The sequence below is a fragment of the Mustelus asterias genome, chromosome 13 (genome assembly GCF_964213995.1).
Source record: "Mustelus asterias chromosome 13, sMusAst1.hap1.1, whole genome shotgun sequence".
NCBI lineage: Eukaryota > Metazoa > Chordata > Chondrichthyes > Carcharhiniformes > Triakidae > Mustelus > Mustelus asterias.
The window spans coordinates 17,549,457-17,576,543 of record NC_135813.1 but is presented as its reverse complement, the minus strand read 5'-3'; the positions used below and the strand labels follow the sequence as shown (position 1 = coordinate 17,576,543).

Sequence of the window (27,087 nt, the reverse complement as noted above, 5' to 3'; positions counted from 1 at the left end):
AATGCTGGAAAAATTCAAGAGGTCTGGCAGCATCATTGGAGAGACAAACCGTTAATATTGAGTCCGATATGATTCTACTTCGGTACACGAAGTTGGTCTGAAGTAGTCATGTTGGAATCAAAACATTAACTCTGTCTCTTCCCTTACCCCTCTCAGTATTCTGGGATAGACCCCATCTGGCCCTGGGGACTTGTCCACCTTTATGTTTTTCAAAACCTCCAATACCTCCTCCCTTTTTATGTCAACATCCTCCTTTCTACACTCATCATCCACCACATCCTTCTCCTTTGTGAATACTGATGCAAAGTACTTGCTGAGGACCTTTTATTTATATAATATATATATATATAAATAAATATATATTTTTTAAAAGCCTTGTGATTCTCCTTAATCCTGCCTGCCAAGGACATTTCTTAACCTCTTTTTGCTCTCTTAAGTCCCTGTTTTAAGCTCTTTCCTGCTATCTTTGTATTCCTCAAGAGCCTTATCCATTTTCAATTTCCTGAAATTTATGTATGCCTCCTTTTTTACTCAGCTCTCAACCTCTGTTGTCATCCAGGGTTCCCAAATCTTGCCATCTTTATCCTCCATTCTTACAGGGACATACTTATCTTGAATTGTTAACAACTGACTTTTAAAAGACTCCCATATATCAGATGTGGATATGCCCTCAAACAGCCGCCCCCAGTCTACATTCTCCAGCTCCTGCCTAAGACTGTCATCATTAGCCTTCCCCCAGTTTTATACTTTCAGTCTGAGACTACTTCTGTCCTTTTCTTCAAGTATCTTGAAACTTATTGTACTGTGATCATTGTTCCCAAAATGGTCCCCCACTGAGACACCAATCACCTGTCCAGGTTCGTTTCCCAGAACCAGGTCTAAGATAGCCCCTTCCCGAGTTGGATGATCTACATATTGCCTCAAGAAGCACTCTTGGACACACTGAAAAATCTCTGCCCCGTCCAAGTCCCTGACACTAAAGAAATCTCAGTCTATATTGGGGAAGTTAAAAGTTAAAATCACCCATCACACATCGTTTTGGGCTTTCTTTCCAAAACAGGGCCGGAATTATTCGACCGTTCACACCCTGCTGTTGCTGCCAGTGAGGACGTAGAATTTGGCGCTCAACCAAATCTCTGTTCACTGCAGCGGGACCTGGGAATCCTGCCAGCATGGAAAATTCCAGCCCAGAAATTGAACAAGGTAAACCACGGCTGGAATTCTCCGGTCCCGCTGCAGTGGACAAAGGTGTGGCTGAGCGCCAAATTCTCCGTTATCGCTGGCGGCAGCTGTGGGGTGTGAACAGCGTGGAGAATTCCGGCCTGCACCCGTAGGCGTTGTGTCATTGAACAGTTACCTGGCTCATCTTTCTTTCAATATACAGTAACCTCCTGGTGGTGGTACCGAACTGTAAGATTGACGTTGATCGCAGGAGTCAGAATTCTCTCCAGGCTACCTGTCTATTTCTTCACTTTTTTTAACTGGAGAAGTTTTGTAAGCCAGATCGGTGTTTTACGTTTACACTACCATCTGTTCTATTCCGGTCTCCCAGGGCTGGTGTTTTCCCTCTGCTTCACACAATGCCACAAATGCAAACCCTAATATTATAGTCCTGCCCAAAGTTAGGAGTAGCTGTTTGTAATGACTCTTCACAAATAAAGTACAAATCTTTTTGGCTGTCAATTCTGCCTTCCGTTTTCACTCCGATTTTCTCTTTGCCACAGTGGTTAGCACTGCTGCATCACAGCGCCAGGGACCTGGCTTCAATTCCCAGCTTGGGTCACTGTCTGTGTGGAGCTTGCACATTCTCCCCGTGTCTGCGTGGGTTTTCTCCGGGTGCTTCGGTTTCCCCTCTGTCTGAAAGACGTGCTGGTTAGGTGCATTGGCCAGGCCAAATTCTCCCTCCGTGCACCCGAACAGGCGCCGGAGTGTGGCGACTGGGGGAATTTCGCAGTAACTTCATTGCGGTGTTAATGTAAGCCTACTTGTGACTAATAAATAAACTTTACTTTTTAGTTTTCATTACCTTCCTTTCCAACTATTGATAAACAATATGCTACCTTCTAACTGTGGTACATCTTCTTGACTTTAAACACTGCACACTGTAGTGAAACTCACAGAAGACTGCAGGACACATGCAGATAATGGCAAATACACTTTAAAGTAAGAGTATGAAAAGTGATATCCCTTAAGTTGTAAATCGCGTAGAAGAGCTAAGTGTTCTTGCACTGAAATGTGTAGGACATGAAAGGTAGCAAGGTAAATCAAAGGAAGAAAGGAAAGAACTTTCATTTATATGTGGCATTTCGTGACCATGGGACATCACAAAGTACTTCCGATGTGTAGTCACTGTTGGAACATAGGAAAAGATAGGGCCATAAAATGGCGAATAGAATCTGGTTTGCAAATCACGATGCACAAAATATAAAAGAAACAAGGTCATGTTGAACTGGTACATGACCTTAGAGCAGAATTCGAATGTTATGACCAGTGGCACAGTGGTTAGCACTGCTGCCTCACAACGGCAGAGACCCGGGTTCGATTCCCGGCTCGGGTCACTGTCTGTGTGGAGTCTGCACGTTCTCCCCGTGTTTGCGTGGGTTTCCTCTGGGTCCTCCTGTGTCCTCCCACAGTCTACAGATGTGCTTGTTAGGTGCATTGACCATGCTAAATTCTCGCTCAGTGTACCCGAACAGGCGCCGGAGTGTGGCGACTAGGAGATTTTCACAGTAACTTCATTGCAGTATTAATGTAAACCTACTTGCGACACTAATAACTAAACTTGGCTTAAGGCACCCCCTCAAAGGACAAAGCAAAATGGGAATTGTGCCGCATAGCTTCTTGGGAAGTGTTATCAGATGAGGTTACAGTTCTGAAGATATTTTTAAAATGTTGGCGCTTTGTTAAACTAGATGATGAAAGATTGTGATAAAAGCAAAATACTGCGGATGCTGGAATCTGAAACAAAAACAGAAAATGCTGGAAAATCTCAGCAGATTTGACAGCATCTGTGGGGAGAGAATAGAACCAATGTTTCGAGTCTAGATGACTCTTCGTCAGAGCCGATGAAAGATTGTGATCAGGTAGGTGGTGCGCCATTGGTGCTACAATAACAAGAGAGGGCAAATCTAAAATGGCAATAAAAGAATTGAAATGGAAAACATTGGAAAAAGAACTCTTTACACAGGAAGCTTTAGGTGCATATTCCTCTACTGCAATCTGTTGTGGGACAGAGTCCGTAAATTATTTTAATGCTTTAACAAGTGGAACATTGTAGCAATCACATTATTCGCCGATGGCACAGTTGGTGATGGCACAGTTGGTGATGAAGCCGTAAGAATTAAAGGACACTACAATGGGTAACCACTACAATCTCTCTTAATTAATCTCCATTTGTTTAATGTAGATTTAATGAGCATTTTTCAGCACCAACTTAGTACGTTCAGAAAGCTCCTGACTTCAGATAGTATCATGGTGTTATGTTTTGGAGATCACCAAAATCGAATCGCTCTTGGAATGACCTAAACATGTCATTGGTATTATAACTCACTGCAATCTGAGGCAGATACGTTTAGCGACATTTAAGACTTATCTGGATAGACACATGAACAGATGGGGAATAGAGGGATATAAGTGGGTGATCTAGATAGGACAACGTGATCAGCGCAGGCTTGGAGGGCCGAGGGGCCTGTTCCTGTGCTGTACTGTTCTTTATAATTACTTTTGAAATATTGTATTCTTAATCATTATTAACCTTCTACTGAGAAAATCGAAACAATAATTGTCATAACACTAGATATACAAGCTAATAAAATGAAAATGTACTTGAAGGAAACATTCCAACTCTGCTGTAACGGAAGGTTGTGTAACAGTTCAACATGACCTCATGTCATCTGTATCTTGTGTATCGTGATACAGAAACCAGATTTTATTCGCCATTTTTATGGCCAGTGACGTGAACTCTGATACATTGGGTGGAATTTTCCCATTTGCGATTAATTACCATGGTGGGGGCAGGAAAGTTTCCCGCTGTGGCGGCCAGCAGGAATACGCACCCAGTCTTCAGGCCCTGACCTCATTAATCATGCACCCAGGTATTTTGTGCTGTATTTAGTGGTGGGGCAGGCCTGGATGGCATGTAGTTTGCCAAAGTGTCTGGGCGCCATATTGAAAAGGCATCCAGCATTACCGACCTACCATTGAAGAATTCTGGTGGTCTTCCTGAGAATGAAGACGGATCTGAAAGATGGGCACACTCCAGGACACTGAATCTGGAAGATCCACCTGCAGATGCTCCCCCTCTTCTTCTCTCTCTCTCTCTCTCTCTCTCTCTTTCCCCCCCCCCCCCCCCCCCGCCCCACCATTGCTGTGCTATTCCATTGTCCAGGGTTGTGGATGGACTCCATCCTGAAACTCTGGAGGCAGCCCCAGGCATTGTCCAGATGAGTCGCGACATCTGCACGGCATGTTATTCCCAATGTGTTTTATGCCAGCGTGTGTTCCCACTGGCACCAAGGGGAATCTGGCATGAGGGATCAGGCCTTCGTTTGCATCCCGTTAATGGGATGCCAATTGAGGTTCACACTGGCCTCCGGAAGGTTTACTGACCCAACATGCCGGGCACCACCATGCCGGGCACCAGCAGAAGATCCCGCTGCAAATTCACACTGGCCTGAAACTGATTTCTGGGCATCCTGCTGTGTCCACCATTGAACAAGCCAAGGGGGCTTAGGGGAAGTCTGATCATTGGAAATCTTCACAGCGTTAGATAACAAGGGTGGAATATCATGGGTGATGCAAAGGTTGTTGGGTTCCCACCCTGCACCCCCTAGCCTGATTAAATGCCTCCACCTGCCTCAAGTGGTGGCACAGTGGTTAAAACTGCTGCCTCACAGCGCCAGGAACCCTGGTCCACTTCTGGCCTTGGGTGACTGTCCATGTGGAGTTTGCCTGTTCTCTCCATGCCTGCGTGGGGTCCTCCAGGTGCTCTGGTTTCCTTCCAACGATGTGCAGGTTAGGTGGATTGGCCATGCTCGATTGTCCCTTAGTGACGGGGGGACTAGCTAGAGTAAATATGTGGGGTTAGAGGGATAGACACTGGGTGGGATTGTTGTCAGTGCAGACCCGATGGGCTGAATGGCCTCCTTTTGCACTGTAGGGATTCTATGATTTGAAGGTGGAAAATCAAAATCCACCCAAACTGAGAGGTACAAGAAATTCTACTAAGGCACTAGCACCTGTTTAACAAACATCTGATTATGGTCTATTTTTATTTCTGTAAGAATGGGGGAATTAACCTACTGCTGAACGATGGACACTATGGATTTTGTTTTGGCAACTGTATAGAAACATAATTGTCAAAACGTGTGCTTTAAGTGTGCGGCTCATGTAGCCCAGATTCTAATGACTCTGCGGAGTTGTGGTGTGGTACCTTCTAATTAATCCAAAACTTGAAAGCTAATTCCTGTCAGCTGCACTTCATCAGAGGTATATCGAATTGCAGATAGCCATGGATCATTAAACTGCTTTCAGTAGTCCCACAGACTGTGACAAAAAAAAGAACACATTGATCTTTTTTTCCACGACTCGTTTGATAATTTCGGATCCTCAAGGCAGCAACTTTCCGACAGACGGGATTTGAAATGGATTTTTTTTTGGGGAGGGGGCTGCGTTGGAAGGGGAGGTAATGGAAATCTGACTGCGGAGTCTCCCCGTGTCTGCATGGGTTTCCTCCGGGTGCTCCGGTTTCCTCCCACAATCCAGAGATGTGTGGGTTAGGTGGATTGGCCATGCTAAATTGCCCCTTAGTGTCAGGGGGACTGGAAGGGTAAATGCATGGGGTTATGGGGCTAGGGCCTGAGTGGGATTGTGGTTGGTGCAGACTCGATGGGCCAAATGGCCCCCTTCTGCACTGTAGGATTCTATGGTTCTATGAAATTAGGGCTATTTATAAATCCTATTTAAAATTTTATATGTTTAATGTTGCAGGGTTAGAGCTTAGCATGACTTAAAGTAATCTCTGTGCGCTAGGCTCCTGAGTTGCATCACTGAAAAATTGGTGCTTTTAATTATAATCCAGCCATGAATTCAATAATTACTGTGGAATAACAAGTCATTATAGTTAGTAGGAGGTGGGATAATTAAGTGAACATGTTGCCAACATAGTAAAACAACTTTTCAAATAAGTAAACTTGGCAGAATCTTTGAAGGAAATCATGCTCATGGTACTTGTAAATCAAGATGTTTCCACAATCTCACCTTGGATAAAACAGCAAGGGAACAACAGTGACTACATTTGAAATGGACTTCATTGGTTGTAAAGCACTCCTGAAGCCACACAAGACACTAAATAAATGCAAGTTCATTTCTCCTTTTTTTCCTTCTTGATAACTGCTTGACTGCAGACAGACTGTCCAGCCAATAAAAACATTCCTCCTTATCGAACCGCGATCGGAATGACCGCAATCTATCATTAGGTACACAAGCACATAGAAGGACATTCAGCTCCTCATGTCTGTTTTGCTATTCAGTTAGATCTGTACCTTCTCTCCATTTGCAACCTTCCAGAACCCTCCCTAATAAAAGAAAGCTACCGATGCCTGACTTGAAAATGTCAATGAATCCATCATCCCCAGTCATTTCATAGCATCCCTACAGTGCAGAAAGAGGCCATTCAGCCCATCGAGCCTGCACCAACAACAATCGCACCCTGGCCCTATCCCCACGTATTTACCCCACTAATCCTCCCTGGCACTAAGGGGCAATTTAGCATGGCCAACCAACCTAACCCGTACATCTTTGGACGGTGGGAGGAAACCGGAGCACCTGGAGGAAACCCATGCAGACATGGCAAAAATGTATAAACTCCACACAGATTGGAATCAAACTTGGGTTGTGACCTGGTGTTGTGAGGCAGCAGTGCGAGCCACCGTGCCACCTTGGGATTGAATTCCAGGTTTCCACCACCCTTTGTGTGGGAAAAGTGCTCCTTGAGCTCATTCATAAATAGCCCAGCACTGAGAAGAATTTGCCTCTTTGGTTTGCATTCAGCACCAGAGGAAATAAGTTCTTTGTATCTTCGCTTCTAAATTTTTATTATCTAAAATAAAATCAGCTCTCAACTGTCTAAACACAGAGGAATGGAAGGTCAAATCCTCCAGGAACAGTATTCAAGGTTAGTTAGTAGAATCATAGAATCCTACAGTGCAGAAAGAGGCCATTCGGCCCATCGAATCTGCACCAACCACAATCCCACCCAGGCCCTATCCACATATCCCTACATATTTACCCTCTAACCTATGCATCCCGGGACACTAAGGGGCAATCTAGAATGGCCAATCAACCTAGCCCGCACATCTTTGGACTGTGGGAGGAAACCCACGCAGACCCGGGGAGAATGTGCAAACTCCACACAGACAGTGACCCGAGCCTGGAATCGACCCCAGGTCCCTGGAGCTGCGAAGCAGCAGTGCTAACCACTGTGCGACCGTGCCGCCCCAAAGTAGAAGCCCAAAAAGGTTTTTATTCATTGCGGGTGCTACTCTGAACTCCAGGAGACCTTGAGTCTTCCCTAGGTTTCTCCATCTCCACACCCTCCCTCGGGGCGCGGGGGGTGGGGTGGGGGTGGTGAACCTGGGTGAGATGCTCTGTTGGAGAGTCAGTGCTGGCTTGATGGGCTGAATGGCCTCCTCCTGCACCATGGGGATTCTATTGACAAATGGGACTGCAAATTCCAATAGAGGATCCAAAATTTTCACAGTAATCTCTTTGGAGTGTTAATGTAAGCCACTGATGAATAAACTTTAAACTGATTGTACAGAAATATAGAGACTGGAGCAGGCTATTTGACCCCCTCGAGCCTTTGCTACCATCTCGTGAGACCGTGGCTCACGGTGGCAGAGTGGTTAGCACTGCTGCCTCACAGAGCCCAGGGGGCCTTGTTTCAATTCCAGGTGGAGTTTGCATGTTCTCCCTGTGTCTGCGCGGGGTTCCTCCGGGTGCTCCGGTTTCCCCCCTCAGTCCAAAGACGTGCGGGTTAGGTTGATTGACCATGCTAAATTGTCCCTTAGTGTCAGGGGGATTAGCAGGGTAAATACAAGGGGTGACGGGGATAGGGCCTGGATGGGATTGTTGTTGGCATGGGCTTGATTGGCCGAATGACCTCCTTCTGCACTGTAGGGATGCTGATCTGTATCCTAACCCCATCCGCCTTCCCTGGCTCCATTTCCCTTAATGTACCGGGCGAACAAAAGCTCGCAATCTCATTATGAATTGACCATCCAGTGTGTATTTGGAGAGAATCCCACACTTCTGCCACCCGTTTGTGTGATGGAATGTTTTCTAACGTCTTTCCTGAATTGCCCGGCTCCCGATTTATTTTACGGAACATCCTCCCCAAGTATTCCAAAATTACAAGGCCGATAACAAGATTTTCTATTTTTTGTCCTGTAAATTTCATGTGAAAATGTCAGATTAATTCAGTAATGCAGGCAAACCCACTTGACCTCGATGGATAACAGATGTTTAGGAAAGATGTAATTTTTTTTTGCATGCTTGCCGTGTGGTGCCGAGCTCAAGACAAATGCAGAGAAAAAAAATATTGCACTAAACCTTCATTTTCAGTGAAAAGTGGCCTGTAAAATAGTCTTAAACAGACTAAGAAAATTCTACTTACGATGGAGTGAGTTAGCCGTACGCTCGCTGTTATTGTAAGATCTGATGGCCACCCAACTTTAATTTAAAGTGATTCGAATTTGAATTATGGATCAGTCTGTATTGATTGTAATGGTTTATTTGGCTAAAGCAGCCAGATGTTAGAATAGTCAGCTGAATTTTCCAACTCTCCTGTGGATCAAGGATTCGGGGCTCTGAGTTTATAAACATTCCAAAGCACAGACATCAATGTTGGATAACGTACAGATAAGTTGGTTAACTTTTATGTCTGCATAAAATATCAAAAAATCTGTTTTCAGTCTAGATGTTGGGACATTATACGACTTTTTCGTTCAGAATGGAATATCTAGCCAATAATATTCCCGACCCAGTGGTGAGGGGCTTTCATTCTTGATTGTAGAATGTGTAGCTTGTGAGGAAATGTTCGCTATGTATCAATGTTCAGCACAGAAGCATCCACTAGCTATTATAATGCAGAATAAGGAGCGTTATCACAACAAGACAATACTGTCAGGTTTCGACAGATTTATAGAGCATCTGAGCCAAGTTTTGATGGGTTTTGGCAGTTACGTGAACTATCCAAAAGATTACTTATTCACTCTCCTTGGGCCACAGTCAGTCCCCAAAGGAGAGAATAGATAACATGGTCCAAGGCTGCTGTCAGTATTGCTGTGTAACATGGACATGTGCAATGTTGAGCGAAATATGTTAAACTTTAAAACAACTAAATGGTCATTAGTCCTGTCCACTTTTTTAACAAAAAAGGTATGCCTCCAGCTTAATTGCGAACTCCACCATGATTTCATTGTTTGAGGAAGCTTGTGGTTTTGTCTATTGTGATAACCCCCATGATCTGCGTGGGGAATCACTAATTGACCTCCTAGTTGGGCTTGTTTGGGCGGAACGGTGGCATGGTGGTTAGCATGGCTGCCTCACAGCGCCAGGAACCCATGTTCGACTCCCGGCTTGGGTCACTGTCTGTGTGGAGTTTGCACATTCTCCCCGTGTCTGCGTGGGTTTCCTCCGGGTGCTCCGGTTTTCGCCCACAGTCCGAAAGATGTGCTGGTTAGGTGAATTAGCCATGATAAATTCTCCTTCAGTATACCTGAACAGGCCCCGGAGTGTGGCGACTAGGGGATTTTCACAGTAACTTCATTGCAGAGTTAATGTCTAGAATCATAGAAATCCTACAATGCAGAAGGAGGCTATTCAGCCCATCGAGTCCACACCGACAACAATCCCACCCAGGTCCTATCCCTGTAACCACATATTTACCCCGCTAATCCCTCTAACCTACGCATCCCAGCACGCGAAGGGGCAACTTAGCATGGCCAATGTACCTAACCCGCACATCTTTGGACGGTGGGAGGAAACCGGAGCACCCGGAGGAAACCCACGCAGACACAGGGAGAACGTGCAAACTCCACACACACAGTGACCCAAGCCGGGAATCGAACCCAGGTCCCTGGAGCGGTGAGGCAGCAGTGCTAACCACTGTGCCACCGTGCCGCCCAATGTAAGCCTACTCGTGACTAATAAATAAACTTTAATGTAAAATTTTAACTTTAACTTTTTGAATATGAGCTCCCTGGGGATTGATAATGAGCCAACCAGGTGGAGCTCGTATACCAAGACCTGTATAAAGCAAGACCCCAAGAGGGTCCATTAACCTTTTAGTCCTGGTTGGGATTTGTTGTGTTCACCCCAGGCCTGTGGTTATTGTTTATTTTCATGTTGGGCAATAAAAGCCCAGTTCCTTCACAGCCGACTCCTGGAGTTTATTATACCTACGCAGTTCCAATTTTCACTGACTTTCAAAATCGTCAGTGATTTACTACATGTGGTGAAACCACAGAGGTCACTTCACATGAAGGGGAACATTCTTCTCTTTTTAACATCATCAGTTCATGCCAGAAATGTTAACATTCAAGTTTGATATCTCACTGTATTATCTTCCCAAAAGTTAACCCTACACATTTGAAACGGAGTATTTTAACTCTGCAATTAACCTCCAATTCATTTGCAGAGGCTGGAATATGATAGACTTGGGGCAAAGTTGCATCAGTTTAAAGTATTAAGGGATGGGGCTCCAATGTGAGGATTTTTCTGAATTCTTTACAGCATTTTCATAACCTAACATTTTAAAATGGGGACATCTTTTTATTCAATCATGGGCATCGCTGCCATTGCCCATCCCTCATTCCCCTTCAACGGAGTGGCTTCCTGAGCCACTTCAGGATGCAATTAAGGGCAGCCACACATTGTGCGGAATCTTTCAGTAATTTGTCAGGGGTTTCAGTGGGAAAACTGGCGTGTAGCTCTCCAGATCCTCAGCTGAGTTTTCTCTCCAGATTCTCTCTCTCTCTCTGTGCATAGAGAATCTGGGGGCATGGTTTCTGCCATCATTCTGGCAGATCGTGGCCTGATAGAGCCAGCAACATTGGCTCCACAGAGAGCAATGCGCCATCTTTAAAGGGCGCCACAATCTGCGTTTAGAAATAAACTTCTGCCCTCAATCCCCCATCGACACGGGCATGGAGGAGGACTCCACAAGCATAAGGATAATTCTCCCCCCCCCACCCCACCCCCCCCCCCCCCCCCCCCCCCCCCAACACACACACACACATAAGCAACAGGGGCAACCTCTCTCTCTCGTGCACTTGCCTGGGCATGTCTCTCTCCCCTTGGGTGTTGCATTTACCTGTGCACCCCCGTGGATTCCCCTCAGCAGCTTCCAGTTTAGCAGTAGCTGTGGCTAAACCCCTTCCTGGGGGAGCATAGAGTGGGGAAACCCTTCAAATATATTCAAATGAAAGGGCGGGCACCTCATTGCTGAGATTCTCATTCCCACTGTCTGGTGGGATTTTCTGCTATTTCCACCCGTGATGAATGGCAGCTGAAAATTCCCAGCCCCTCCAAGAGTTTTGCGCCGGGTCTGGAGTCACATTTAGACCAAAACGGATAGGGACGGCAGATTTCCGTCCCTAAAGGACATTAGTGAACCAGATGGGTTTTCACGACGATGATGTCATGGTCACTTTTAATTCCAGATTTTCTTTTATTGAATTTAAATTTCACCATCTACCCCGGGGGATTCGAACCCGGGTCCCCAGAGTGTTACCCCGGGTCTCTGAATGACTAGTCCAGTGACGATACGACTACATCACCATCTCCCCATAATCTGATAAGGTTTATGGTTTAAATGCAACATGTGGGGAAAATGTAATGATTGCGGGTGGGTAAAGGTAACAGATTTATAAATTGTTTAAAAACTTAGCTATTGCGTTATTCGATTGAGTTAAATAAACTCAAGTGCTGCTAATTCCAAAAAAGAGGCAAACCTGGTTTGGGCAACTCCAGCAACACTTGGGGAAATGAAGGAAGCTAAATTTGATCAGTGACAGTGAACGTGGTTTAGACGGGGAAATTCTTGGCGGGTGAAACTGCTAGAGGTTTCTTGAGGAAGTAACGTCCCAAGTGGCGAGTTGTAGACCATATGTACCAAGGGTTAGAAAATTCCTTTGACAGAGTTCCCTATGAAAGGTGCATTGAAGTTGAACATAGCGGGAGTTCAAGCTACGTCTGGCCATGAAGGAAAGAAAGCAGCGGGTACCCGTTAGGGGAATTATTTTAGGCTCTGGTTACTGAGTGGAGTGTCGCATGCATTGGGCAGGAGGCCCAGACTGTTCCTCATCTGCATGAATGTCTTAGACATTGAAATCCAATCAAAGTTAAGCTTGTGGAAGCTAAAACTTAGGGAGGTGGTTGAGATAGATTACACTGCAGTTCACTGGCATAAGGATACTTTGTGCAGTCGGTCACACCATTGACCTGCCTCACTTTCTTAACATTTACATACTCATTACTTCCAGTTACTTTGGCTCTGGAGAGAGAGGCAGAGTAAACAGAGTCACTGGAACCCCAGTCTCCCTGTAGACTGGAGCTGCTCCACATGTGCAGACCTGCCAAAGAAGCCGCAAGTCCGTCTGATCTAACTTTTAGCCGACTACTTCCAATTTGGTGAACGGATCAAATGGAAGAAAATGTACCCCCAAGAATATTGGGGGAAGAAAATGTAGCAGTCTAATTGGAAAAGAAAATAGGGAATAAGTGCATGAATGTGGCTTTGTACATTTGAGTGGCTTGTCTTTTAACTGTTAACAGAATGATTTTCATTTAATTTCCTTAACAGGTTTCTCCCTGATTTTTTTTTTAATTTTCAAAGCTTGTTCTGGAATCATGCACGCATTATCCTGGTTCCATGACAATAATCAAAACAGAAGCTGGAATGATAGACTGCTTAAATTCTCCCTCAGTGTACCTGAACAGTGTGGCGACTAGGAGATTTTCACAGTAAATTCATTGCAATGTTAATGTAAGCCTACTTGTGATATTAATAAATAAACTTAAACTGAAGTAACAGTTTTTCAAAGAAAAATACATTGGAGTTAGCGAAGGGGCTTGATTCCAAGAGTTACGACCACTTTTTCTGTCGTCGTTACAGAGAAGTCCACATGTCTGTTAGAAAACCGCACTGGAACATTAGGCCAGTCAGCAACAGGTTTTGTCCTGGTCTAGGTGAGATTCAGAGCAAGTAATGCCTCCGTTTGCAGATAACATTTGTGTCCCTCTCTTTCGATCTGGGATCTGCCATGATTGTTTAAACATTCTTTCCTCCTCTGACCCTAAAACCAGTTGCACCTCTTGGCTGGAGCCTCCGATTGAACCCGGTTCTGTACCATAGGTCGGTTTTAGTCCGTTTGGAATTTTTAGCCAGGTATTCAGAGGGTGACTGATCTTACTGCCAGATACCAATCTGTCCTTTGTATGTTGCATTGTTGAATTAATTTTGAGTATTGAAAATGCCAATCCATAGGTTGCAACATAGATTCACCCTGAACAAATACCACTACTGAAACAAAATAGTTAGCCAATTATACTCTTTTAATAAACCGATCATCAGTAGATTAAACAAAAATGCTCAGGGGGATGACAGGCCCCAGTGGGGCACTGTAACTAAAATAAAACATCAAAATGAAACTTGACTCATTAAACCAAAATATCACATCCAAGGGCGATAACCTATAGGTCCATCAGTCATTTTTCTTTTAGTCATTCATGGGACCTGGGCGTCGCTGGCTGGTCAGCATTTATTGTCCATCCCTAGTTGCCCTTGGCGAGGCCATTTCAGAGGATAGTTGAGAGTCAACCACATTGTTGTGGCTCTGGAGTCAGGTGTAGGCCAGACCGGGTAAGGACGGCAGATTTCCTTCCCTAAAGGACATTAGTGAACCAAATGGGGTTTTTCTGATAATCGACAATGGTTTCATGGTCATTATCAGATTCTAAATTCCAAATATATTTTATTGAATTAAAATTCCACCATCAGCCATGGCAGGATTCGAACCTGGGTACCCAGAACATTAAAAAAAGGCCTGAAGCGTGCCGGTGGATATCGCGCGTTCCCTCTCCAAGGCCACCCAACTGCGAATGTAACCACGGTAGTTCGCCAATTATGTGTGAACAGATCCAGTTTAATTAAGTAGATTTACTACCGTTATAAGAAAAACAATAGTAATCAGCATTATGTGTATTCTTGGACCAGGTTTAGTTGGACCCAAGGCGGTAAATTTGATTATCTTAACAATTCACACAGTTTTGGGTATGCATGTTTTGGGGAACCATTCTGAAGCAGATGGTCTTTCCTGATGCCATCACGAGCTCAATGCCATCTGAACCATCTCGGGTGTATTATGTCGCTGCAGCATTTTGAACGGGTACAGAAACTCTACAGCATGAACTTTAGGATAAAGGTTAACATTTCCAATGGTCTAATGTGTCTGAGGTCACATACCAACCGACTCCAGGATAGCTTCCTTCCTGCTGCCATCTGACTTTTGAATGGAGCTACCTCGCACTAAGTTGATGTTTCTCTACACCCTGGGCCCCGCATGCTGATCCTACAGTTAAGAAAGCCCACCAACGCCTCTACTTTCTCAAAAGACTAAGGAAATTTGACATGTCAGCTACGACTCTCTCCAACTTTTACAGATGCACCGTAGAAAGTATTCTTTCTGGTTGTGTCACAACTTAGAACATAGAACATTACAGCGCAGTACAGGCCCTTCGGCCCTCGATGTTGCACCGACCAGTGGTACCAATCTAAAGCCATTCTAATCTACACTATTCCAATATCATCCATATGTTTATCCAATAACCACTTGAACGCTCTCAACGTTGACGAGTCCACCACTGCTGCAGGCAGGGCATTCCATGCCCTTACTACTCTGAGTAAAGAACCTACCTCTAACATCTATCCTATGTTTCTCACCCCTCAATTTAAAGCTATGTCCCCTCGTGCTAGCCAACACCATCCGAGGAAAAAGGCTCTCACTATCCACCCTATCTAATCCTCTGATCATCTTGTATGCCTCTATTAAGTCACCTCTTAACCTTCTTCTCTCTAACGAAAACAACCTCAAGCCCCTCAGCCTTTCCTCATACGATTTTCCCACCATACCAGGCAACATCCTGGTAAATCTCCTCTGCACCCTTTCCAACACTTCCACATCTTTCCTATAATACGGCGACCAGAACTGCACGCAATACTCCAAATGCAGCCGCACCAGAGTTTTGTACAGTTGCAGCATGACCTCCTGGCTCCGAAACTCAATCCCTCTACCAATAAAAGCTAACACACCGTCTGCCTTCTTAACAACCCTATCAACCTGGGTGCCAACTTTCAGGGATCTATGCACATGGACACCCAGATCCCTCTGTTCATCCACACTACCAAGTATCTTACCATTAGCCCAGTACTCTGTATTCCTGTTACTCCTTCCAAAGTGAATCACCTCACACTTTTCCGCATTAAACTCCATTTGCCACCTCTCAGCCCAGCTCTGCAGCTTATCTATGTCCCTCTGTAACCTGCCACTTCCCTCCGCACTGTCTACAACTCCACCGACTTTAGTGTCATCCGCAAATTTACTAATCCATCCTTCCACGCCCTCATCCAAGTCATTAATAAAAATGACAAACAGCAGTGGCCCCAAAACAGATCCTTGCGGTACACCACTAGTAACTGAACTCCAGGATGAATATTTCCCATCAACCACCACCCTTTGTTTTCTTACAGCTAGCCAATTCCTGATCCAAACCACTAAATCACCCTCAATCCCATGTGTCCGTATTTTCTGCAAAAGCTTAGCATGGGGAACCTTATCAAACGCTTTGCTGAAATCCATATACACCACATCAACCGCTTTACCCTCATCTACCTCTTTGGTCACCTTCTCAAAGAACTCAATAAGGTTTGTGAGGCACGACCTACCCTTCACAAAACCGTGCTGACTATCCCTAATCAAAGTATTCCTTTCTAGGTGATTATAAATCCTATCTCTTATAATCCCTTCCAATACTTTGCCCACAACAGAAGTAAGGCTCACCGGTCTATAATTACCAGGGTTGTCCCTACTCCCCTTCTTGAACAAGGGGACAACATTTGCTATCCTCCAGTCTTCTGGCACTGTTCCTGTAGACAATGACGACCCAAATATCAAAGCCAAAGGCTCTGCAATCTCCTCTCTAGCCTCCCAGGGAATCCTCTGATAAATCCCATCCGGCCCAGGGGACTTATCTATTTTTACCCTTTCCAGAATTGCTAACACCTCCTCCTTATGAACATCAATCCCATCCAGTCCAACAGCCTGCATCTCAGTACTCCCCTCAACAACACTGTCCCTCTCTAGTGTGAATACCGACGAAAAATATTCATTTAGTGCCTCTCCTATCTCTTCAGACTCCATGCACAACTTCCCACTCCTGTCCTTGACTGGCCCTAATCTTACCCTAGTCATTCTTTTACTCCTGACATACCTATAGAAAGCTTTAGGGTTTTCCTTGATCCTACCCGCCAAAGACTTCTCATGTCCCCTCCTGGCTCTTCTTAACTCTTTCTTTAGGTCCTTCCTGGCTAACTTGTAACTCTCAAGTGCCCTAACTGAGCCTTCACGTCTCATCTTAACATCAGTCTCCTTCTTCCTCTTCACAAGAGATTCAACCTCCTTAGTAAACCACGGTTCCCTCACACGTCTGCTTCCTCCCTGCCTGACAGGTACATATTTATCAACTTGGTATGGCTCCTGCTGTGCCCAAGACCACAAGGAACTACAAAAGGTCCTGAATGTAGCCCAATCCATCATGCAAACCAGCCTCCCATCCGTTGACTGTCTACACTTCCTGCTGCCTCAGCAAAGCAGCCAGCATAATTAAGGACCCCACGCATCCCGGACATTCTCTCTTCCACCTTTGTCCGTCGGGAAAAAGATACAAAAGTCTGAGGTCACGTGCCAACCGACTGGAGAACAGCTTCTTCCCTGCTGGTGTCAGACTTTTGAATGGACCTACCTCACACTAAGTTGATCTTTCTCTACATCCTAGCTATGACTGTAACACTACATTCTGCATGCTCTTGTTTCCTTCTCTATGAACGGTATGCTTTGTCTGTATAGCCCACAAGAAACAATACTTTTCACTGCATATTAATACATGTGGCAAACCAAATCAAAGTAGCGGTCGCTTTAAATATCTTGATGAAAGTGTCATCATGGGAATAACTTGACAGGACATTCCGTTGATGTGAAGTGATGTGTGCTGGGACAATTCCAACAGAAAATATTTGGATTTATTTGTAAACCAAATTTTAGCAGGCAAATGATTTTGTGTAGGATTTACTTCCTGTTCTAGGGCTGAGAGCTATGCTTGAAAGATCACATTCATTGCTCATTTTTGGATGCTCTGGGGAGGTGCCAATGGGCTCGAGTTCCTGTGGTGATAAAACTCCCAACAATTCCATTGTAGGGAATTTCCAGGTTTTTGACACGGTGATGCAGAAGCACAGTGAACGCTATGTTGTTAGGCTCAAACAGCTGTCATAACTGACACCTGTGATTGAGTCTTTTCTGTGACCTTAGAAACTTCCAATAGGTTTCCAATAGGTATAATTTTCTCCCTTCAAAATTTGTCATTTTGTTCACTCAAATGTCTTGTTAGGAACGTCGGAATTAGGAGCAGAAGTAGGCAAATTCATCCCTTCGAGCCTTACTCCACCATTCAATCAGATCATGGCTGATCTCTCCCTGGTCTCAAATCCATCTCTTCACCAGTTCCCCATATCATAGATATATCCCCTAATCCTCTTTTTAAATTAAAAATATATCTGTCTCCTTCTTGAAACCATTCAACAATTCAGGCTCCACCGCGCGATGGGGCAGCGAGTTTCACAAATTCACCACCCTCTGCGAGAAGTAGTTCCTCCTCATCTCAGTGTTAAATCTACCGCCTTGCAACCTATACCTGTGACCTCTTGTTCGAGATTGCCCCATAAGAGGAAACATTTGGTCTACATTTACTTTATCAATCCCGTTTAGTATTTTATATACGCGATCAGATCCCCCCTCTTCCTTCTAAACTCCAGCAACTACAAGCCCAAGCTGTTTAATCTCTCCTCGTACGTCAACCCCTTCATCCCCGGAATCGATCTGGTGAACCTCCTCTGAACTGCCTCCAATCCCACCACATCCTTCCTCAAATAAGGAGACCAAAACTGGACACAATACTCCAGATGTGGTCTCGCTAGCACCCAATACATTTGCAACAATCCTTCTCTACTTTTATACTCCAGTCCCTTTGCAATAAATACCAACATCCCATTTGCTTTTTTTATTACACGTTGCACCTGCATATCGACTCTGTGATTCATGAACATAATATTATATTTTGGAAAACACAATACCTTCACATGTCAGATTTGTCCGTATTTTTGACTATGGTTCCATTCAGCCAGGCAAGGGGAGAGTATTCCATTACACTCTTGTCTAGTGCCTTGTGGAATAAAATTCCTACAGTGCAGAAGGATCACCCAGAGGAAACCCATGCAGACATTGGGAGAACGTGTGAACTCCATAGTCACCCAAGGCTGGAATTAAACCCAGGTCCGTGGCGCTATGAGGCAGCAGTGCTAACCACTGTGCCACCGTTGTATTTTGTGGACGGGCAATGAGGAGTCAGGAAGTAAGTTGCTCACCAGAGGATTTCTAGCCTTTGACCTGCTCTGGTAGGCACAGTATTTATATGGCTATTCAGGTTCAGTTTCCTATCAATTGTAACCCCCAGGATGTTGATGGTGGGGGATTCAGCAATGGTAATACCATTGAATGTCAAAGGGCAATGGTTAGAAACATAGAAACCCTACAATGCAGAAGGAGGCCATTCGTCCCATCGAGTCTGCACCGACCACAATCCCACCCAGGCCCTACCCCCAGATATTTACCCACTAATCCCTCTAACCTACGCATCCCAGGACACTAAGGGGCAATTCTAGCATGGTCAATCAACCTAACCTGCACATCTTTGGACTGTGGGAGGAAACCGGAGCACCCGGAGGAAACCCACGCAGACACGAGGAGAATGTGCAAACTCCACACAGACAGTGACCCGAGCCGGGAATCGAACCCGGGATCCTGGAGCTGTGAAGCAGCAGTGCTAACCACTGTGCTACCGTGCCGCCCTGATTCCGTGCCGCAAGATTCTGTCTTGTTGGAAATGGTCGTTGCCTGACACTTGCATGGCTTGAAAGTTACATGTCAGCCCAAGCTTGGATATTGTCCAAGTCCTGTTGCATTTGGGTGTGGACTGTTTCAGTATTGGGGGGGGTCACGAATGGTGCTTATAGTGCCTAAGTTTGCTTATGACTGTTCAACATCTGACTTAATCCCATGTTTATGCCCCAAGCTTTATTTTGCTTTCTGTAAGAAAAATAGAATGTAAAAAGTGAAAGATGAAAATGCATTTTCCACTCCCTGCTTTGCTCTTTGTGGGAATTCGACTTGGTGATTGGCTGATTGGTCTGCTTGGTGACATCACTGTTACTGATGGCCAGAGATCCCTGAAGCTGGTGCCAGAATGGAATAACTGCCAGGAAAGATGAAATTTGTGCCATGGTGATCATTGGATTTTTTGTGGGCAGCTTGCTTTGATGTCAGCAGTGAGTGTTGCCACTTTGCTGATCAAAATCAAGGCTTTTAATTTTTAAATCACAGAGCTAGCTGAGTAAACAGGAGAGATGGTTACTGCTGCTTTTCAGGCTTTAGGTGCTTGCTTTCCAGAAAGACAGACAACGGCACTATATCTATATTTGGGTGGTATGGTGGCACAGTGATTAGCACTGCTGCTTCACGGTGCCAAGGACCCAGGTTCAATTCCAGCCTTGGGTCACTGTCTGTGCGGAGTCTGCACATTCTCCTCGTGTCTGCGTGGGTTTCTTCCGGGTGCTCAGGTTACCCCCCCCCCCCCCCCCCCCCCCCCACACTCCAAAGATGTGCAGGTTAGGTTGATTGGCCAAATTGTCCATTTTGGCAGGTCGAATGGGATGAAGGAGTACAATATAAAGGGAAAGACTCTTAGTACGGTAGAGGATCAGAAGGACCTTGGGGTCCGGGTCCATAGGACTCTAAAATCGGCCCCGCAGGTGGAGGAGGTGGTTAAGAAGGTGTATGGTGTGCTGGCCTTTATCAATCGAGGGATTGAGTTTAGGAGTCCGGGGATAATGATGCAGCTATATAAGACCCTCGTCAGACCCCACTTGGAGTACTGTGCTCAGTTCTGGTCGCCTCATTACAGGAAGGATGTGGAAAAGATTGAAAGGGTGCAGAGGAGATTTACAAGGATGTTGCCTGGATTGAGTGGCATGCCTTATGAGGATAGGCTGAGGGAGCTCGGTCTTTTCTCCTTGGAGAGACGTAGGATGAGAGGAGACCTAATAGAGGTATATAAGATGTTGAGAGGCATAGATCGGGTGGACTCTCAGAGGCTTTTTCCCAGGGTGGAAATGGCTGCTACGAGAGGACACAGGTTTAAGGTGCTGGGGGGTAAGTACAGGGGAAACGTTAGGGGTAAGTTTTTCAGAGGGTGGTGGGCGAGTGGAATCGGCTGCCGTCAGTGGTGGTGGAGGCAAACTCAATAGGGTCTTTTAAGAGACTCCTGGATGAGTACATGGGACTTAATAGGATGGAGGGTTATAGGTAGGCCTAAAAGGTAGGGATATGTTCGGCACTACTTGTGGGAACTGAAGGGCCTGTTTTGTGCTGTAGTTTTCTATGTTTCTATGCTAAATTGCCCCTTAGTGTCAGGGGGATTAGCAGGGTAAATGTGTGGGGTTGGGGAATAGGGCCTGTGTGGGATTGTGGTCAGTATAGACTTGATGGGCCGAATGGCCTCCTCTTGTACTGTAGGGATTCTATGGATCTTCACAAAAGCTCATATTCTAGCAGTGGAAGGTGATGGACAATGACGCACAAAAAAAGAAATAACTGGTTTGCACTCCTCTGCAATGACTTCCCGAGAGTATAATTGCAGCGGGAGTGGGAGGAATGTACAGTTAGCAATTCACACACAGCAGGTGTATTCTATCTCTTAAAGTCTAGTTATTTGTCATTGTGACTTCCTGGGTGGGATTTTACGGCCTCACTCGTCCCAAAGCCATAACATCCCACGCGAGTCAGCGGCCCTGTCTGTGATCCGCCCCTCGCCCGCTCTGATTCCTGTGGCAGGAGGAGCGGTGAAATTCCTGCCCTTGGATCAGTGGAAGGGCCCTTTGATGTAGCTGCGCAGCTCGCAACAGTGCTTCGAGTGTGGAGCAGTTGCGAAATGTCGAAAATGCCAGATGTTTGTGGGGATGACGAGCTTATTCTGTAAATGCGTTTAATAGGATTCCCTGCTGATTTAACATGATTTCCTGCCCTAATAAAAGTCAACATTTCAGCAGTGGATCAGAGTCCAATCAGTGTCTGTTTGAGCTGTTTCGGCCAAAACGGTGGCAGAGTGGTCAGCACTGCTGCCTCACAGCGGCAGGGACCTGGGTTCGATTCCCGGCTTGGGTCACTGTCTGCGTAGAGGTTTACACATTCTCCCCGTGTCTGCGTGGGTTTCCTCGGGTGCTCCGGTTTCCTCCCACAGTCTGAAAGAAGTGCTGGTTAGGTGCATTGACCCAAATAGGGGCTGGGGTGTGGCGACTAGGGGAATTTCACAGTAACTTCATTGCAGTGTTAATGTAAGCCTTACTTGTGACTAATAATAAACTTTTAAACTTTACAAACTAGTGTCAGTCTGACTGCATTTTGTTGGTAATCTATTTATTGCTTTTCTTTGTCAATAAAGGTCATACTTTGCCTAGTAACAAAAAAAAATCAATTGCTCATAGATACTCATTTTCCTTTGTCCTGCCCGCTGTATTGATGTATTTAGTCCAGAGTAGTTCAGTTAAATGTCAAAGGTGTGCTCCAGTTTCAGAATGGAAAGAAGCAACTGTGACTCGGCAAGCAGTTGGAGAGAGCCATGAAAGCTTCTAGGTGGTATTTTAATATGCGTGAGTACAAGGCGTGCTCGTGAAGAAGTATTTACACAGCTGGTCAATGTGTCATTGCAAAAGCAAAATACTGCACATGCTGGAAACATGAAACAAAATCAGAAAATGCTGGATAAACTCAGCAGGTCAGGCAGCATCTGTGGAGAGAGAAACAGAGTTAACGTTTCGGATCTAAATGATCTTCCTCCTACAGAATCAAAGAAAGACGGAAATGTTCAGGATTATATAGTTGGTGCCAATAAGAGTTAAACAACTTTTAGACAGTAAACTTCAGCCTCAGTCTTAAGCACGCATCAGCTACAATTGTTCCTCTTATGCATCTGTGACAGTAACTAATTTTGACGACTACGTTTCATAGTTCTGATGCATAGAAAGACTTTATTAGGTTTTGAGCAGTTCCCCCATTGCAATGCAGGTAAAATGCAGGCCGCCCTCATCACCAATAAGAATAAAGGCAGCAGCAAAGAGGAACTCCATTACCACCAGGATCTCTGCTAAGTCACACACCATGCTGACCTGGAACAAATAGCACTGTTGTTTCATCATCACTGAAACATATCCTGGAACCCCCCTCTCTGACAGCATTATGGGTGGACCGACACCACATGGACTGCAGCAGCTCAGCAGCACCTTTTCAAGGGTAGTTAGGGATGGGTAATTAAATGCTGGCTTTACTAACAAAGCTTGGTGAAGGAGCACTGCTCCGAAAGCTTGTGATTTCAAATAAACCTGTTGGACTATAACCTGCTGTCGTGTGGCCTCTCCAGTTGAATAGGTGTGAGGCACTTATTAATTGCCAGTGCAAGTTAACAAATTACTTCTTGTTTACAGTCTTCAAGTTAAACAGTTTTCATGAAACAAAAATGCAAGAACAGTCAACATATCGCTAATGTATCTGTAACTCTAATTTCGTCAAAACTTTGGGGCGGCACAGTGGCTGCCTCACAGCGCCAGGGACCCAGGTTCAATTCCAGCCTCGGGTCACTTTCTGTGTGGAATTTGCATGTTCTCCCCATGTCTGTGTGGGTTTCCTCCAGCTGCTCCAGTTTCCCCCCACACTGATTTGATTTTGATTCGATTTATTATTGTCACATGTATTAACATGCAGTGAAAAGTATTGTTTCTTGCGCGCTATACAGACAAAGCATACCGTTCATAGAGAAGGAAACGAGAGAGTGCAGAATGCAGTGTTACAGTCATAGAGAAAGGTGTAGAGAAAGATCAACTTAATGTAAAGCAAGTCCATTCAAAAGTCTGAGAGCAGCAGGGAAGAAGCTGTTCTTGAGTTGGTTGGTACTTGACCTCAGATTTTTATATCTTTTTCCCGAAGGAAGAAGGTGGAAGAAAGAATGTCCGGAGTGCGTGGGGTCCTTAATTATGCTGGCTGCTTTACCGAGGCAGCGGGAAGTGTAGACAGAGTCAATGGATGGGAGGCTGGTTTGCGTGATGGATTGGGCTACATTCACGACCTTTTGTAGTTCTCTAAAAATGTGCAGGTTAGGTGGATTGGACATGGTAAATTGCCCATTAGTGTCAGGGGGATTAGCAGGGTAAATACGTGGGATTACAGCGACAGGGACTGGGTGGGATTGTTGTCGGTGAAGGCTCCGATGGGTTCCTTCTGCACTGTAGGGATTCTACGAAAACTTCTGCAAAAAGTTAGAACATTCTTGTTTTTTTTACATCCCAAGTTGGCAACTTTTCCTCCTTTTACTTGCACGGTTTTCTTCTCTCCTGCCATATCTCCCGTGACTATCTTTCCTTTGAAACCTTGTATCATTAGAAGCCCAAATTCCTTTCAGGGTGCTGCTGATGGTGGGAATGTAAGTTTGTGCCAGCTTTCCATTCATTATGTACTGCTGATTCTTAGTAACTGAGAGCAGCACACAAAATCGACTGCAATTCCATGAGCAACCATCCAAAGCAATATTGCTTTGGATCTCATTGGGAGTTCAGCGAGGCATCATTTGAGATGCTAAACGGTTCGGATTCGGTTGTTCTCAGAAAAAAAGATTAGGCAACTTTGAAATGGATCCTTAGGCAAAATAACTTTTTAATGCAACTTCACTGGAAAAGGTCTGCAAATATCTTTGCAAGATTTTTAAGCCAAAAATAATGTGTCTAATATACTTTCAACAGTTGAAGTTGAATAGCGATTATACATAAAGGAAATAAAGTTAAATGGGAAAGCGATGATTCAGTGGTATTATTGCTGAGCTATTAATCCAGAAACTCAACTAATGTTCTGGAAACCCGGGTCGGAATTCCGCCCTGGCCGATGGCAGAACTTAATTCCGAAATTCTTTTTTATTGAATTTACGAGTCTACTGATGACCATGAAATCATTGTCGGGAGAACTCATCTGGTTCACTAACGCCCTTTTAAGGAAGAAAATCTGCCATCCTTGCCTGGTCTGGCCTACATGTGACTCCAGAGCCACAGCAATGTGGTTGACTCTCAACTGCCCTCTGAACAAGGGCAGCTAGGGATGGGCAACAAATGCTGGCCCAGCCAGCGACGCCTGTGTCCCACGGATGAATAAAAAATGATGGTACCTAGTTACGGGCAGTGATGTACATCCAGGGCTGCCTATTTTGCAATGTGAAAGTGTCACCGCTAGCACAGTATACTCCTTGTGTTAGTGTAGTCAGGAAAGCTTTTTATATAACCACTTCTCCGTGAAACCTCTGGAAAGTAAACACAATGTCAAAGAGCATTATAAATATCAATTATAAATTTTATTTAAGCACCCAACCTGAAGGAGTAAGCAATGGTGCCATGCAAAAAAAAACCTAAAGTGGCGAAAGAAAAAATAACTCCTGTCATCAGTTTGGATAGTTTCTGAAGTTGTTTCTGCAAATGTCAGCGTAGCTCCAACTGCTCGAGGTGTTGCTGTGCTGGCCTGGTCCCCAAATGTACAATTCATTGGAATTCCTGGGTGCACAACGTGCCCCAGGTCAATGGGACACTGAGGTTTGCTTTGGGCAGCAGCATGAGCTGTGCTCCGAATGCACCATGGGAAATTCTGCCGCTCCCTTTATCTCTCCCTGAATTGTTAGGAAATGAGGACTTGGTGGCACAGTGGTTAGCACGACTGCCTCACAGCGCCAGGGACCCGGGTTCAATTCTGATCTTGGGTCACTGACGGGTGTGGAGTTTGCACATTCTCCCCATGTCTGCATGGGTTTCCTCCAGATGCTCCAGTTTCCTCCCACAGTCCAAAGATGTGTGGATTGGTCATGTTCAATTGCCGTTTGGTGTCAGAGAGATTAGAAGGGTAACTAGGTGGGGTTACAGGGATAGGGCCTGGGTGGGATTATTGTCGGTGCAGACTCGATGGGCTGAATGGCCTCTCTCTTAACTGTAGGGATTCTATGAATAAGATGAGCAAAGGTTTTTGATCTGAGCTCCGTAATCCGGTGGACAAAGTCTATGTGCTTTCTAATATCTCTCTTTCGCCACTTCCGTGTTGCTTTTTCAGGACATCGCAAGAGGCATCGAGCAATATAATCCTGCTTCAATTTAACATTTCGGACTTTTATATCTACAGCCAGCGAGTCCAAACAAAATACTTTCTCAAATTCTAATTGGTGTGAAGAAAGACAATCCCAAATATGTCCTCTGTTTTGAATGTAGTTCCAAAGTAACGGCAGAAAAAGAGATGAGCTGTTGGGGCATTGATTTGCAGATCATTATCAATGCTGTCTAAGGGCATTAATAAACACAGTGGGCTTCCAGTAGTGTGAAAATGCCACTGTGGGTTCTTTGCACAAGCACAGTGTGCTCTGCTTGCACTAATGTCAGTAGCTAATCCTAACCCTAGTTCTTGGTTAATGTAATGACTTCAATCAGGTCATTAAGGTTGGCCTATTGGAGTATGAACTCTCTGATTAAGAAGTCAATTGATGGACCATTCAGGGAGTCTTTTCCTTGCATTTAACCGGGGCGTTCAGTTCCTCTGGCGCTCCTGAAGGTAGGCAGCTGACTGATAGCACTCTGTACTGCTGTTGGAATTGTAGATAAAGGGATTATGGTGAAGGGACTTCTGCCTCCGAAGATTTATTGCAGTTAAGTTGACCAAGTTGACACAGCCAGTTTACAATAGATGTAGCTGCTCCAACTCTGAGCTATCTCTACTCTTGTCTTCCTGAAATATTGATGAAATGTTCATGTGGGTTTCCTCCCAGAGTCCAAAGATGTGTGGGTTAGGTGGATTGGCTTTTACAGATGCACCATAGAAAGCATTCTTTTTGATTGTATCACAGTTTGGTATGGCTCCTGCTCTGCCCAAGACCGCAAGAAACTACAAACAGTCGTGAATGTAGCCCAGTCCATCACACAAACCAGCCTCCCATCCATTAACTCTGTCTACACTTCCCACTGCCTCGGCAAAGCAGCCAGCATAATTAAGGACCCCACGCATCCCGGACATTCTCTCTTCCACCTTCTTCTGTCGGGAAAAAGATGCAAAAGTCTGAGGTCACGTACCAACCGACTCAAGAACAGCTTCTTCCCTGCTGCCGTCAGACTTTTGAATGGACCTACCTTGCATTAAGTTGATCTTTCTCTACACCCTAGCTATGACTATAACACTACATTCTGCGCGCTCTCGTTTCCTTCTCTATGAAGGGTATGCTTTGTATAGCACGCAAGAAACAATATTTTTCACTGTATATTAATACATGTGACAATAAATCAAATCAAATAAATTGACCCTGGTGTTGGTGGGGATAGATGTGCAGGAATAGGGCTTGGGTGGGATTATGGTCGGTACAGACTTGATGGGCCGAATGGCCTTTTTCTGAACTGTAAGGATTCTATGAGTGTTTAAATTGTTATTGATTCTGTCTGATCTTTTAATTTCCAGGAACTGACTAGCTGTGGTTGGAATAAGAAAGACAAACATATCCTGGCACCAAATATTGTTGCATTTACAAGACGGTTTAATCAAGTACGTACTGCAGCGCCTTTGGGACAGTGTACAATAT

At 45.0% G+C, this 27,087-nt stretch overlaps 1 protein-coding gene across 4 annotated transcripts in view; it reads left to right on the top strand.

Moving 5' to 3' along the window:
- ralgps1 (Ral GEF with PH domain and SH3 binding motif 1) overlaps positions 1-27,087 on the top strand; it is a 758,896-nt gene that overhangs the window by 208,455 nt on the left and 523,354 nt on the right. For all 4 annotated transcript variants that reach the window (XM_078226428.1, XM_078226430.1, XM_078226431.1 and 1 more), the window contains one exon: positions 26,967-27,050. In XM_078226428.1, the coding sequence (XP_078082554.1) occupies positions 26,967-27,050 (84 nt within the window). The remainder of the gene's footprint in view (positions 1-26,966; positions 27,051-27,087) is intronic.